The sequence below is a fragment of the Lutra lutra genome, chromosome 13 (assembly GCF_902655055.1).
Source record: "Lutra lutra chromosome 13, mLutLut1.2, whole genome shotgun sequence".
NCBI classification, from domain to species: Eukaryota; Metazoa; Chordata; class Mammalia; order Carnivora; family Mustelidae; genus Lutra; species Lutra lutra.
The window spans coordinates 94,568,118-94,583,441 of NC_062290.1; the positions used below are offsets into that span (position 1 = coordinate 94,568,118).

Here is a 15,324-nt window from a genome sequence, read left to right on the forward strand (position 1 = left end):
CATCTCCTCCCCTTGAGCGAGCCAGATCTGCGCACAGAAACGTTCTCGGTGTTCTGGGGGTCCTCCTGGGGACTCATCCGACCTGGCGGTGCTGAGGGGACCCCCGAAACTGCAGGTGGCGTCAGAAGTGTGAGGGCATCTGGGGGCACCTGGCGGCTCCGTCAGAGAAGCGCCTGCCTTCAGCTCAGGTCGTGACCGCGGGGTCCCGGGATCGAGTCCCTGCTCAGCGGGAAGCCTGCTTCCCCCTCTGCCTCTGTCCCCCACTCGTGTTCTCTCTCTCTAGTAAGTAAATAGAGTCTTAGGAAGAAAAAGTCGTGAGGGCATCTGGGGGATGGTGTTTTCTCAGCCTCGGTTGGTCAGGGACGCACCCTCGGGCCAGCTCACCCAGGTGTGTGAAGAGAGGCCTCCGGTTGGTGACGTGTACGCTGGTCAGGTTGCGGGTCACGGTCAGGAACGTGACATACTCTAGAAGGAAGCGGCAGGGGTGAGGGGGAGGGTCTCAGGTCACTGACATTGGAGTGAAAGGGGGATTTCAGATGTCCCCGGTGGGGGGGAGGCACCTTGAGGCCAAAAGCTAACAATGGGGTTGCCTCAGGCAGTAGAGGGTCCCCTGTCACAGGGGGCCAATCCAAGCCAGGCCAGATGGTCACCTTCCAGGGGGCTGCCCAGCCCAGGCGGAGGGACCGAATCCCAGGTTCCAGGCTCAGCATGTGGCCCACCACAGGGAGGGGGACTCCACGGCTCGGCTGACCCTCCAAGCGCCTACTCTGCGAACGACTTGACCTCTTTCAGAAATCGATCCGAGTCGCAGGCTTCCCAAGAATAACATCCCTTCGGACAGGATTCCTCGGGGAGGAGAGAGGCCAGGCCACTCCTCACTGTCCCCCGTCTGGGTCTTATCACAGCTACCCTGAAGTGCCACTGCCCGTGGCGGCCTCAGCCAACGCTCAGCTGCTCAGGGAGGCTGGCGAAGAGGAGGACGGAGGCAGAGGCCCACGCGGAGGGTCCTGGGCTCGCTGCCAGGGCTCTGAGCTACAGGGGGTTCTTAGAGGTGGGGAGGAGCGCGGCCATCCATCCTGAGGGGAGCCCCTACCTCTGGCCCTTCCACCCGTGAAAGAGCCATTCCGCGGCTGGCACGTGCTGTTGTCCCCTCCGCACACCTGACACACGTCTCGCACCTGAGCGGAGTCCATCCTGCCGTCACAGCCGAATGTCTGTGGAAAGAGCAGTGGCGGTGACACGCGGGCGGGTGTCACTGGAGGGTGCTGAGGCTCTGACGGGCGGCACTCGCAGCTTCCGAGGGCAACACGGGAAGCAGGTGTAAATGACTCGCCTGCGGTCACAGCAGGGCTCCGAACCTCCAGCCGACTCCAAGGTCACCCCAGCGCCCTGGGATCAGCCGTGCAGACTCCGCCGCAGCTTCATGGCGGCCAGCACCCGCAGACTCCCCCTCACCCCACCCCCTAAGCCCTTGAGCATCTGACTTCCCATGGGACTGGCCCCAGGGCCACCGTGGCTGAGAGGGCACCCTGCTGCCCACACACGCCTACCCTGCAGCTGCCCGACACGCACAGGCTCAGGGTCCCGTCCTCCCGCTGACCACTTGGCACACACCGGGTCCCATCCAGGAAACTGTCCCCACGCCTCACAATGAAGGTCTCGCCAATGGCCCGGCACATGTGTCTGCACAGAGCGTCCCCTGGGGAGGCAGAGGGACAAGGACCCCTGGTGTAGGGGAGGCAACTCGGCAGACCACAGAGCACAACCCAGGTGGGCCCGCCCCACCAGCCACCACCCCCACCCCTGCTTCCTCCTGTGGGTTGGGGGCAAGGGTCCCGTCTCCTGAGGCAGTGATCGCAATCAGGGCGGAGTGGTGTCACGGAGTTACAAGCCGAGCGCCCTCGGCACAGCCCCAGTGTCATCGCACTGAATCCTCTCGCCTGAGCAGGGGGCCTTGCTCCCATCTCCGTGTTACAGATGGGAAAGCTGAGCCCCAGGCCTGTTAGCAAGGGATGGTGCCAGGACGTGATTCAACTGATGCAGAGCCGAAGCCGGTGCCCAACCCTCCACGGCGTGGGGGTGACGGGGCCAGTCCCACCTTGACTGTACTGCTCAGCGGGGCCCCAGCGGTAGAAGGAGGCTTTGCCTGGGGACAGGTGCAGCGGTTTCCTGTCTGTCTGGGAGCACTGCTCGGCCATGAACTCCAGCTGGGTCTTCTCACAGGCCTGGCCAGGAGGAGGCAGAGGACAGGCACAGGAGGGGCCCCGGGATGGGGGCTTGGGGCAGGACACCTAGGATAGTGGCCTTTGCCACCGGGCACCACAAGGCACCATGCAGTGCACGGGTCACTATGTGGGCTTGAGCCCAGCTCCTGGCTTCGCCTTGGTTTCCTGCTCTGTAAAGTGAGGGAGACAAGCCTTTCTCTGCTGATGCAGGAATCCGGGAGAATTTGCCGGGACAAAGGACAGGACACAGAGGTAAAGAGCGCTGATCGCTGGCTCCCTCCCCCGAGCCTGTGCTCCTGGGGAAGACTGCGCCTTCCCAGGCTGGGGAGGCCCCGAGTCTGCCTGCAGAAGGCGGGAGGGAAGGTCTCATCGGGTGCGGATCTTAACTCAAGGTCCAAGGAACCACCCAGTCTGATGGCCGTGACCAAAACCATGAACAGCGAGGATGTAGAGAAGGGGGAGGACTTGGGGAAACCAGAACCCTTGCACCCTGCTGTGGGGAAGCAGAGTAGCTTCCCTGCTGGGCGGGATGCCGGGTTCCTCAAAGAAAGAACTGGATGTAGAAAGGCTTAATGACCCAGGGACCTCTCTCTTAGGAGTCTGCCCAAAAGAAATAAAAACTGGCACCAAAGTCCATGGACAGACACGTTCCCAGGAACACGACTCTCGACAACCAAGAGGTGAAAACGGCCCCGATGCCTACGGACGGACGAGCAGATAACACAAGGCCGTCTGCACGATGGGATGTTATTCAGCCACAAAAAGGAGTGCACTGCTCACACCTGCCGCACGGGGATGACCCCTGAGGGCGTGATGCTGAGAGAAGCCCGTCACGAAAGCCCGCCTACCGTGGGACGCCACTTCTATGAAGCGCCCCAGTGCAGGCCACGGGGACAGAAAGCAACCGGTGGTTGCCAGCGGCTGGAGGCTGGGGAAGGGGAGTGGCAGCTTCATGGGCCTGGGGTTTTCCTTGGGGTGGTAGAGATGTTTTGGAGCCACACTGTGAATGGACCAACGCTACGGGGTTCCACACTTCAAAACGGGTGATTTGATATGATGTGAATTTCACCTGTGCTTGGACTAAAAGGCAGGGGTGCCACCAGGAAGGGCGGTGGCATGTGGGGACAGAGGTGTGACACATGGAGGACCACTGGGGTCCCAGCAGAGACACAGCAGCACCCCACTCTCCAAAGCGCCCTGGCGTGAGCCACAAATCACAGCCGCCCCAATCCCTCGGCTCCCCGGGGCCCGGCACCACTGCCCTGAGCCTCTCGTCCTGCCCGGGGGAAGCAGGCCTACCTGGGCGTTGCACATCTCAGCCTGGAGGTCAGCACCCACACACGCACGCCCTCCAAAGGCAGGCCTGAAAATGTCCGTAAGACACCAGAGGTGACAGGTGCCCCCTCCGCCCCCCAACCGGGGAACATGGAGCAGCCCTCCCTGACCTGAAGGACAGCCCCTCCCTGTGGTACCTGGGGTTGCCACAGCGTCTCCTCCGGGTGACCACACCTCCTCCGCAGGAGCGAGAGCAAGGGCTGGGGGGACCCCAGCTAGACCAGTGCCCGTGCACCACCCCCACGGGGCTCAGCTCCGCCAGGGAGCGGCAGTGACCCTTGGAGCACCACTGCAAGAGAAGGACACGCCATCCCACATCCAGGGCACCCCATACCATGCACATGCACCCCACAGCCACGCTCACCCCATAGCCACAGGACACCCCACACAGGACACCCACACCCACACAGGCGTGTGCGTGCGCATGCAGGAACCCCCACACCCCCATCCTGCTCAGGAAACAATGCTAAACGGAAGAGGGCAAACCCCAGGCTATAGGACAGGAAGAGTCTGGCCACGCTGGGCAGAGAGGAAGGACAGAGGCCCTGAGGTCTGCAGCGGAGAGGAAGACACTGCCTGGTACAGCCAACGAGAGGCAGCCTGGGTCAGGGAGCTAAACCATGCTATCACGGCCACTCAGAGCCTTTGTCTCCTCTGTGGGACGGGGGGACAACACAAGCCTGTCTCCAGACCCAGGGAAGGGGGAAAAGAAACGCAGCACTGGTGCGGGGAGGGCAGGGCTCTGGCAGAGTCACTGGCAAGCCCTTTGTCGGTCTTCGGTGGTCCTGCAAACCTAGAAAACCCGTCCCATCTTCCAGGCCCTGCGGAGAGGCTGGGCAGGTCACGGGGACACAGGAAGCATCTTGAGGCCTAGCTCTCCCCACCAGGTGGCCAAGAGCAGCTCCGGGGCCCTCTGCCCCAGCTAACCGATCCTCCTGTCCCCCACCCCAGGAAATCAGGCAGCCAGGCTTTGGGGCCCCGCATGGATGTGGGTAAGGGTACACACACATGGGCACACACACACACACACACACGCACACGCACACGCACTCAAACATCCCTTCGTTCCTGCTCTGACCTTCTGCGTGCCGCACTCTGTCCCATCCAGGAGAGGAACGAGGAGGCGGCTACAGCTGCTTTGGTCCAGGGGGTCCGTGTGGCAGGACAGAGCCTGGCACATGTCCTAAGAGGGGAGACAAGTGCCCGGTTCGGGGCCACCACAGCCCATTGGCTCAGCGTCCAGTCTTAATTGTACCCCCACACCACAGGACCCACTGACACATACACTGTTCCATGGGCACTGGTGGCGAGGGAGAGAGGGCACAGCACACCTCTCCATGGGACAGGGACACTGACCAGGGCCCATTTTAGTGGCCCACGAATACAATTTCATTTCTTTCAAAATCAAAAGAAAAAGATGATCTTTGAGATCAAAGATGTTCTAATATGTAATATTAATATAACTGTATTTACAATACTCGTGCAATATTTAAAACACTGATAATAAGTGTTAATATTTCATGTGGAGAAAGGGGCCATGAAGGCAAAGGTGTCTGGGGCCCATGAAAGTCCTGTCAGCCCAGGGAGGAAGTCTGCGTTTGGGGCACCTGCCCCCTTCATCCCTTCATCTCCCCTCCCCCTGCCAGCTTACACGGCTGCTACAGGCTTTGGTTTGGAGGTCACTTCCTCCAGGAAGCCCTCCAGGTTCCCACTGAGTTGGAAGACTTTAGTGACTGCCTATCGAAGTTCCCTGGGCACAGAGCCAGGAGCCTGCTAGGGCCCACTCTACATAATTTGTGGAATAAATGTGTCAAAATGGGGAGCAAACATGGGGACTCTTCTTTAAAAAATTAAGAATTTTAACAAGTGACCCAGCCCGGCCCAGCAGGCACTCTCAGTGGGGCATGAGCTGGGCACAGGTGGAGGGAGCTTGGGCTGGATAGCGGACCAGGGTCGGGGCGGGGGGACGACAACTCACGAGGTGCTCCCTGGTGAAGGTGCAGGCCACTGCCTTAGCACCAAAGGCCACACGGCACTGCTCGTCTGCGCCATAGAGGAGGCCCGGCTGCGCCTGGGGGGGGCGCCCCGCGGCCCCGGCCTGCGGCCCCGGCAGATCCAACAGGCAGTGCGCCCGTCCTGCGCTGCGACAGGCCTGGGCTCAGGCTGCAGGTGGACACGGGGTGGGGGGTGGGGGCGGGAAGGGGGAGAGGGCACGAGAGCGGGAGGACCGGAGTTCTCAGCACGAACCCGCACCACGAGCGGGCCCTGGGCTCGGAGGCAGCTCAAATCCAGAGCTGAGGGGCCCGATGCAGCGCTGAGAGGGGATGCGGCGGACGAGGGTTGCATGGCAGAGTGGGTGGGAAGGAGGGTGGAGGCAAGGCAGGGTGGCTAGGGGTGGGCATGGGTGGGGCAGAATTATGGGGTGAACGCAGAAGCGGGTGGGACGGAAGAGCAGGAGCGGGCGGGAAGGAGGGAGCGGGCACCAGGAGGTGTGGACAGAGGGAGGGGCACGCGGTGGAGGGGTAGGTGGAAGGGTGGGTACAGGGGTGTGGAGGAGGATGGAGGAGAGCACCGGGGAGGTGATGGGGGCCCACGCGGAGGGAGGCACAGGACGGGATGGGAGTAAACAGAGGGCTGGGCAGGGCTGGGGCAGAGGGAGGGGTGGGTCTGGGGGACAAGTGGGGGTGCGCCCGGCGTGGAGATGAGGGCACGGGGAGGACAGGGCGGGGTGACCAACACAGCTACCTGAGCAGCTGCAGCACTTGCCGGTGGCTGCAGGCGGACCAGGACAGATCGCCACGGGCGGGCACGGCGTCCTGGGAGGCCATCACGTGGCCACTGGGCCCGCAGCCACTGCCGGGTGCACCATCGTGCTCCACGCCCAAGCTGTGCAGCGGAGGCAACCGCTGAGGGTCCCCTCACCTACCCACCCACTCCGCCCACCCCTGCACTCCAGGCCTGGCAGACCCTCCAGCTGCGCAGTTTCAGACCCCAGCGGCCTCCTGACCCTGCCGTCAGAGAGCCCTGCCTCAGTTTCCCAGCCGAGAGAGCACTGATTATTAGCCAGAGCCTCCTGCCTCTTTCTGCTAATAAACATCGAAAGGCTTTTAAAATGTTGAGGAAAGCCACTCGGTGGTGTTAAAAGGGAGGACGGGGTCGTGAGGCACCTCGGGGCGGGGGGGGGGGGGGCGTGCGGGGCTGCCCGTGGTGACTTTCTTGATCTGTGGGCTGGCCCAGAGTGGGAAAATCCATCCACTGCCTCTGTCCTTAGATTAGTAAAGAAGTCGAGAAAACGCCCAGGACTCCAGCCACCGTCTCCACTCCCAGGGGAATGGACACTGGTTTTCAAAACCTTCTTTAAAACAAACAAAACAACTTTTTCCTCCAAAACAAGACAGATGGAGGCGCTGTGGAGGCGGGGTGGGTGGGTGGGGGTCGAGGGTCAAGTGCAGGGGCTGGAGCCAGGGTGAAGGTGGAACTGCTGGGGGCTGATGTAGGGGTGAGGAGCCCAGGCTCACCGGGCACCTGAGCCGCCCACAGAGGCAGGGGTGCGGGGGGCCGCACAGAGCTCAGAGGAGCCGGAAGGCCTGGGCCGGTGGGTGCCCAGGGGAAGGAGCACAGACCCAGGTTTTTACTTCAGGAGTCTCTGTGCTGCACGCGGGCGCGACTTTCATAATGAAAAGACTTAAAGATCATCGAGAAAACTCGCCACTTCGGGTAAGTGACGATAGACGGGAGCACAGACATGCCTACAGAACGCAGAGCGCCCATAACAGGAAAAATCTGGAAACAGCCTAAAATCCAACAGCGTGGGATTAGTTAAATAATGCGCACCAAAAGAATTATAAAAACTCGGGGGAAAATGTTCGGGATGTATTGTTCCCTTAAGAAAATAGTAATGAGACAACATACAATGTAATCCCAATTTTGCAAATAAAAAATGATGTGTGTGGGTAAGAAATTACTAAAACAAAACGTGAACAGACATTCTCTCTGGGTGGTAGGATCTGGGATAATTTTGACCGTCTGCTTTCTCTTTACCTGAATTTCCTAAGAAACGGATTTTCTAATTGTTAAGTTCATCTTGCTTGTTTTGGGGGGAAAAAAGGGTTTTTTAATCATCTGGAAATCAAGCAGTATCAGATTTCCCAGCCCTTGTCCCTCCCCTACCTCCTGAGTCCACTGGGGCCAGGGGTATAGGTTCCTTCCAATAGACTCTGCCAGCCCCGACATGACCTCCTGGGAGCCCAGGTCAGCTCCTAGGCCTCAGCTTGGGGACAGGGTGCCTACCTGTGTGCGATCTCATGGGCGATGGTGACCCCCAGGTCAAAGCCAGTATCCTCAGTGATGAGGCAGCTCCAAGAGGACGAGCAAGCACCCCCCAGCTGGGTGACCCCTCGAACCTGCCGGTTACCATCTGGTAACTCCAGGTCAAACCTTGGGAAGAGAGGACAGCCATCTGCATGGTGCGGACATGCCTGCCGGACCGCCTTTGCAGAGGGGGCAGCTCCCGGGCGGGCTGGGGTGCCCCCAGGGAACACGGCTACCTGGTGATGTAGAGAACCAGGTCGGCGTGCCCGGGATCTGCGTCGTCCTCAGGGTTGACCGTCCTGCTCCACTCACAGACACTCAGCAGTGACGCTGTGATGTTGCCCGTGATGCTTGGCGCATCCTGGGGGATCCAGTAAGAGAGGCTGCGTTTATGGAGGCGGCGCCCAACGGGGGCCGCTGGCATCTCAGTCCTCACCGCAGCCCTGTTATGAGGCGGAGACCCACGGGAAGAGGTAAAGAGAACAGAAATGGGTTTTCCAGTGACTCTGGGCTCCCAGCTCGGCGCCTACCTCGGGCTGGGTCAGGATGACCATCTTCACTAGATGTACTCGGAACTGAGCCCCCAGAGATGGGTCCCTCAGCAGCTCTGACCCCTGTGGGGGGCAGGAGAGAAGGGAGACTCATGTGGGCTGGTGTGGCCCGACTGGCGCGCTGGAGTCCAGAGAAGACGTTCCATCGGCCCAGGGGGAAGATGCCAGTGGTCCGGCGGAGAGCCGGCCACGGGGAAGGGCAGATGCGCTCCTGTCCTCCCCTTGCTCAGGCTCAACACACACACACACACACACACACACACACACACACAGAACCCTGAAACAATGGGACACGGAGAGTTACTAGTCTAGAACATTCCATTCCAACCCTTCTTCTCTCACCAGATTCGTCCTGTCCTTTCTCTTTTCTGTCCATCCACCTGAAACTGTTCTCTGCTTGTCTAACCTGCACATCTCCATGAGGGGGCACGAGGGCCCCCCTCCCTCCACAAGCCCTTTCCGGGTACTCCAGAAAGAAGCCCCCTCCCCACGCCCCAGCCAGCCTCCTGGCTCTCTCTCGCCACATGTGTCAAGATGCCGATCGCGGCTGCCTTATCATGTGGCTGTTGGCGCCAGCTCGTCCTCTGAATGACACACGGCCCCGTGAGAGCACTGTGCGGCCACGGGCCTCGGCTGGCCTGGGCCAGAATCCGAGCTCCACTGCTTCCCTTCCCACGCTGCTCAGATGCTGCTAAGGGAACCCAGAAGCCCAGGTTCCATATCTGTCAAGTGGAGGGAAAGCCTTCCATGGTCGTCAGCCTGGGGGACTTTGCCTTTTGCCCAAAACAGGTGGCCGTCCCCGAGGCAGGGCACATTCGTGGGGCAGCCCACCCCCCAGGGCCGGCACTCTCCTTGCCGTGTTGGTCCTGATCTCCTGACGCTGCGGAAGCTTCCGCGGCAGCCTAGAGCAGTCACTGTGTGTGTGTGTGCACGCCTGTGTCCCGCGCATGTGTGTGTCCTGCACGTGCTCTCTAGCTGCGGCACGGGTCTCACATTCCTCTCCTGACTCTGTCTCTCTGACACCACTCAGTGGGAGTCGTACTCTCCACCCCACCTTCACCCCTAAAGCCAAGTGAAGGGGAGGCCAGCGGCAATGGGATGCCCACAAGAAGAGGGCCGGCACTGCTAGCCAAGGTTCCCACGGAGCAAATGGGCTTCAGGACAGAGGCCAGATTTGAGAGTCGCCTGGAGAGAAGGGACCCAAGTAGCAAGAGGCCGTGGGGTGTACTAGGGACCCAAGAGGGGGTCCTGGGCCCTCGCCCACCTCCACTCCAGGTGAGGGAAGGGAGGAGGAAGCAAAGTGCAGGCTGCACCCCTTCCCACCCCCAAAGTCCTGGGCCGCAAGCATGACCCCAGACTTAGTGTTACACCGAGTTCAACCTGAGTTCAAACTCCCAGGCAAGCCAGCCAATCGCATTCCACCCAAGTTCCTGGCATGGGGCACCGTGTCCAGAGGCTCCCGAGTCCCATGCATTGGGGTTGGCACCATCCAAGGCTCTGCACAAGGAACACTCACCATGTTGAGGTTAGTGAGCACGTAGCGCTCGGTGTCCTCCTGGTGAGCCTGATAGACATCGGGGCCCACGGCCACCAGCAGCTCCAAGTGCAGGACACTCCCCGCAGCCTGTCTCCGGACGCGAGGGGAAGGAGGACGGCCCGTTGAGAGAGGAAGTGGGGCTGACAGCAAAGGTTCTAGAAAGAAGATGACTCGTGGCTTTGGACCCCCATGCCCAGGTCTTTCCTAGGCTCGGAGACACCGTGTGAGCCCGGTCCCTACTACTTCCCGCTATAGAGCTTAGGGAGACAGGAGTCCTCAGCTTTCACGTGGGGAACATGGGGGGCAGGCGATCCCTGCCTCCCAGCTGGGTGGACACCCGGGGAGCGGGCCTGGGGTGGGCCCACTCTCAGCCCCTACCTCCGGGAGCGGGTCTCCTGATGCCTCAGGAGGCTTGAGGGTCCCAAACTGTCACAGGTCACTTTCTGCAGCAACTATTAGAACTAGTGGTGGCTAGCCCGAGAGGCTGCTGGGTCTTGGATCCCGCCCCACCCTGAGGGCCAGATCCCATAGTGACCAGGCATCCCGGAGCATCTGAAAGGGCCCAGTGGCAGTGCACGGCCCAAGGAGGGAGCTACTGTGTGGCCTTTTGGTCCTTTACGTCTCTCCAAAGCCCCGGGCACTGGCTCTGCATCCTTGATGCCCCTCTGGGCACCTGCTGGAGAGCAGAACAGGCTCATTCCATGGTGACAAGGCTTGCCCAAGACAGCGCCCTGCCTGCACCCGGAGGCAGCCCGAGGGCTGGACAAGCAGGCCTGGGAGGCAGCAGGGCCCTCTCCAATTGTGATCATGCCCAGAGCCACCGTGTCAGCCCTGAGCGGCCACTCTCTGTCTTTGGGGCCCTGCGTTCCCGTCCGTGTGAGCAACCAATACCAGTGAGTGGCGTCCTGCCAGCAGCGCACATCTGTGAGCGTGCTGTGTAAGCTAGGAAGGGCTGTTTGTAGGCTCAATGTCTACCTGTTCACCAAGTAGACAGTTGGGGGCAAGGCTGATGGCCGGCCACGTGCTCCCCTGCCCTCCCTGCGGCCAACATCCTGATGAAGATGGTTCAGTCACGGCTGCGGCAGTTTGCATGGCTCCCTGGGCATTGGGGAGAGCTGGCCCTCCCCCCCAGAGCTGTCCCCAAGGGAAGTCCCACCCTCCCTCTCCCAGGGGCTGTACCTTGGATGACTTCTGGGGCCTCAGGGACTGTGGGGACCTTGGGGACAGGCCTATGGATCAGGTGGGGCTGGGCACGAACCCAGGGAGGCACCAGCTCCTGGTGCTGCTTCCTCACTGGCTGGACATAGAACCTGTCCGCACCCACCAGGATGTCGCCCTCCTAGAGAAGAGAGAACAGCATGGCACTGAGCCCAGTGGCCCCACTGCGTGACAGGGCCTCTCTGGGACGTCACAGCACCAGGCAAAAACCTGTCCTGAGCTCTGTCCAGGGCTCCTCTCCAAGTCCAGTGCCCCCAAGCCCATCCTTGTGGGACAGCTGGGGAGGACCCGTGCCCTTTTAGGGCTGTGCCCACTTCTACACCTGCAGCCAGCACCCACCCCCACCCACACTCCAGACCTCCCTCAGGTCGTGGCCTTGGCCTTTGGAGAGACACTGGTGGGATCCCACATGTACAGAAACAGGGAGGGTCTCCAGGGACTAGCTAGGCCTGTGCTAACAGATAGCACAGCAGTCACCAGGAGTCACAGGCTGACCAGGAATGGTTTATGTCCCGGCCCACACTGGGCCCTGCAACGCAGCAACCAGGGAGGGGCACGTGATGACGTGAGCAGCTTTGGCCGCTTGGATGCATGGTGACAGATTTACACGGACACCTGACACCAGTCCCCATCACTTCTCAGCTGAAGACCCTGAGATCCAATCGAGTGACTGGTCCAAGGTCTCCTGGGACAGAGCTGGAATCAGAACTCAAAGGGCTGACTGCCAAGCCCTGGTTCTTTCTGTTACGTGGTCCCCCAGGTTCACACCTCGCTCTGCCACCGGCTAGCCCGGCGGCCTTGGGGAACTCAGCCCGCTTTTCCGAGCCTCCCTGGGACACGCCCTCGGAGGCCTGGCGCGAGGCAAAGATCCAACGCGGTGTCCTCCGGCACACCTGGCTGGGCACCGTGGGGTCCCCCCGACCCAGCACACCCTCAGCACGGCCTCTCCCCGAGGCGAAGCCGGGCTCCCACTCACCAAGCCGCCCGAGCAGTAAGTGACTCTGGCCCGGGCGCCCGGAGGCAGCAGGGGGCGGCCTCCCGTGAAGCAGAGGTGGGCCGGCTGCCTCAGTAGCCGGAGGGAGGCGTTCAGCACGTGCTCGCTGGTGAAGGAGGTGGACAGGAGGCTCCGCTCCGGCGGGAAGGAGACGGTGATGCGCCGGCCCCAGGCGTGCAGGGAGCAGCGCGGGGTCCTGCAGGGAGGCCCCCGGGGCCCGTCTTCACAGACACAGCTGAGAGGGGCCACATGGAACGGAGGCACTGCAAGGGAGAGCAGGCTGCCTTGCTCAACCCTGCTCGGCCCTCCTCTTCCTGCCCTGGAGAGGGAGCCCCATCCGTTCCCTTTGGCATGTGGAGTGGCGTGCTGGCCTGGGACCCCGGTGGAGGGGGTGCCTGGGTTCAAATTCAGCTCCTTCTGGCTTGTAGGAGGACAGAGTGCAAGTCGCTTCTCCCATCTGGGCCTTGCTCCGGGGCGGACCAGCGCTCAGCACGCTAGCCTCGACCCATGAGGGGTTTCACGAGGGGTGGCATGAACCCCAATAGGCAGAGCAGGTACAAGTCCAGCCTCTAGGAAAAGCAGGCACCCGAGACCAGCCTTGCCATCCTTCTCCACCCACCTGCCTCCCCCCTAAGGAGCCCCCAGAGGAGTTAAGGACCCCAGGCCCCAGGAGGGGAAGAGCTCCAAGGACCTGGGGTCCCGATTCACAAGTTTCCACCCCGAGGCGGCCCCAAGCAGGGCTCCGTGTGCATCTGACCCAGGCCTCAGACAATTTGGGCACAAGAGGGACATCCCTTATTTCTTTCCACCCTGACTAGCCCACCCTGCCTCTGGTCCCCAGCAGCCTTTAGATCAATGGCCCAACTCGGAAAGGGGCCTGGCACGGCACAGAGGTCCACAGACGGGGCCCAGAGCGACAGGAAGGCTCTGGCCGGGCCTGAGCCAGGACCTATCTTGTTTCTCACAGAGAGGATAAATATTTCCATCCATGACCAGAAACCACAAGAGCTCCTGTGGCTTCCCTAGCCCAAGGGAGGCCCCGGGGCAAAAGGGCCAGCTAATCAGCAACTGTTTCCTTGAGATACTGAGCAGAAGCCTGCGGTCAGAACCCCAGCTTGGTCCAGAAGGCTTCCATGGACTTGGCAGAAGTCCGGAGTTGATTAACAGGAATGGGGGCAGGTTCTTGGACTTCCTCCCCCCAGCAGAGCCCTGACCCTGGGAACCCCCCTGCCAAGAGGACCCCACGACAAGTACCTTTTAAAGCAGCTTCAGGACCGAAATAAGAAGTCAGGTCCTCTGGCTCCAAAGCCTGACGAAATTGCTGCCAGACAGAAAGGACAAGGGGGAAGAGAGGAAGGAGAGGGGGCGCCAGAGGAGCAAGGCAAGGGGGAGGGGAACCGGGGTGGGGGTGGGGGAGGGGGACACAGAATGGAGAAGCCCGTTCCTTCCTCAGCGAGCACACTCTATCCCCAAAACCCCATGCTCAGATCTGCCCCTTGCCCAGTGCAAACCCCAAAGCTGAGAGAAGACCCCAGGCGGTTCCCTCTCTCCCCAGGGCACCCTCCTTCAGCACCCAGAGGAGCTCAGATTCCCAGCCCCAGGGCTCCCCAAACACCTCGACGCCTGCAGACTCACCCACCTGCTGGAAATCGGAGAGTCCCCAGCAGCCCAGGAGAAAGAGGGCAGAAGTGAGAATTGCCCCCAAGCCTCTGTGCCAGGGGTGAGGCTCCCTCATCCTCGGGAAAACCAGCCTGTAGCCCGGGGAGAGAGCCTTGTGACTGGACATCTGGCCGGCGTGGAATGTGGTAGACCCCGGTGGGCGGGAAGATGAGGCTGTGTTTACTCTTGGGAGCTTCCTCTCGGGGCAGGGGCCATGGGAGTGGGCAGCCCGCAGACTCTCGCACGAGGTGAGTCCTGGGCCCAGGGCAGCGGATCCCACACCCTGGGATGGGGCTGGGCCAAGCAGCAGAGTCACGAGGAAGTAGCACTGGACCGGGGATCATGGGAATGTGGATTCAGGCGTGATTCTAGAACCGAGGCTGGGTTACTGTCCCCTGACTGAAGGCATGCTGCGCCTTCCAGCTCTGACAACTTGCTCTCCTCTACTGACACCCCGTGACCTGTCCTGCTTTCCACTCCCCATTCTCTGTGTCTAGCTAAAATCATCAGGAGGCGATCACTACACAAGCTCACTTATCTGGGATTGAAGAATCACTATCCAGGGCACCGAGATTTGGGCCACGACCCAAATAAGGCCCCACTAGGGAGCAAATCTCAGAAGCACTCACAGCTAAGATAGGCCACTTGGGTATGTTGCTCACAGACAACTTGTGATGCATGTCGGCAGCAGAAAGGGAACCGCATGACATAATCTGCCCTGAGGCTGTCACTGCTGGTCTCTCACTGTGGGGGGCTTGAAGGGTCAGGGTTGGTCCCTGGAATATTTGCACTTTGGCCCAGTTCAAGAGGTCACGTGTCCACTGGTGAGGACAGGCATATGGCCAGTCTCCTTAATGGACTCCTGGCTCCATTCTGAGATCCCTTGACATATAAGTGACCCTGTTTCATTCCACCCTTCCTCACCCAGTGCAGATCCCGGGCCCCCCACTACCCTCAGGTCTCAAAGACACTTTCTGCCTCAGTCGCTCCCCCCACTACTCACTATCCTGTGTCTGGCCCCCGTGGACAGTCACAGAACCAGGCCACGTGGCACCACGCTGCCCTCAGCATCACAGACCACCTGGCAACCCACTCTACTTTCTGGAAGGTTCTCAGTCACGCTCTCCAAAGCACTATTTCCAGCTCCCTCACACCTCCAGGACACCACCCCCGGACTCAGCTGACAGCTAGCGGGGGACGGTGCAGGGTCCCTGCCCCGGTGTCCTCTGCTATCCCGGAGGCTGCGAGGATTCCATCCCAGGCCCGGCGGGTTGGCTTTCCTTTCCCAGGCCAGATCTGCAGGATTGCCTTAGGCTCTCCCGCCCATCCCGCGTTTCCCCTTTTACCTTTCCCCTTACGTCATCCCAGTTCACGCTGTGGGCTCCTGACTGTCTCTGTGACTGCTCCCTGGAGGACACACTGCCCCCAATCCAAGCTCATCACCGAGGGCCTGGGCATCGGTCGTGGGCTCCCACCTGGCCTCCCCGCTCTCTC

At 61.1% G+C, this 15,324-nt stretch overlaps 1 protein-coding gene across 2 annotated transcripts in view; it reads right to left on the bottom strand.

Moving 5' to 3' along the window:
- Positions 1-15,324, bottom strand: part of ADAMTS13 (ADAM metallopeptidase with thrombospondin type 1 motif 13) — a 29,301-nt gene that overhangs the window by 12,807 nt on the left and 1,170 nt on the right. For both annotated transcript variants that reach the window (XM_047700824.1, XM_047700823.1), the window contains exons 3-19: positions 13,811-13,922; positions 13,426-13,492; positions 12,154-12,434; positions 11,139-11,298; positions 9,939-10,114; positions 8,402-8,485; positions 8,108-8,232; positions 7,851-7,997; positions 6,306-6,446; positions 5,539-5,701; positions 4,639-4,743; positions 3,698-3,849; positions 3,525-3,588; positions 2,099-2,225; positions 1,551-1,699; positions 1,094-1,214; positions 385-465 (exon numbers count right to left, since the gene is read on the bottom strand). In XM_047700824.1, coding sequence (XP_047556780.1) covers positions 385-465; positions 1,094-1,214; positions 1,551-1,699; positions 2,099-2,225; positions 3,525-3,588; positions 3,698-3,849; positions 4,639-4,743; positions 5,539-5,701; positions 6,306-6,446; positions 7,851-7,997; positions 8,108-8,232; positions 8,402-8,485; positions 9,939-10,114; positions 11,139-11,298; positions 12,154-12,434; positions 13,426-13,492; positions 13,811-13,922 — 2,255 coding nt within the window. The remainder of the gene's footprint in view (positions 1-384; positions 466-1,093; positions 1,215-1,550; positions 1,700-2,098; positions 2,226-3,524; positions 3,589-3,697; positions 3,850-4,638; positions 4,744-5,538; positions 5,702-6,305; positions 6,447-7,850; positions 7,998-8,107; positions 8,233-8,401; positions 8,486-9,938; positions 10,115-11,138; positions 11,299-12,153; positions 12,435-13,425; positions 13,493-13,810; positions 13,923-15,324) is intronic.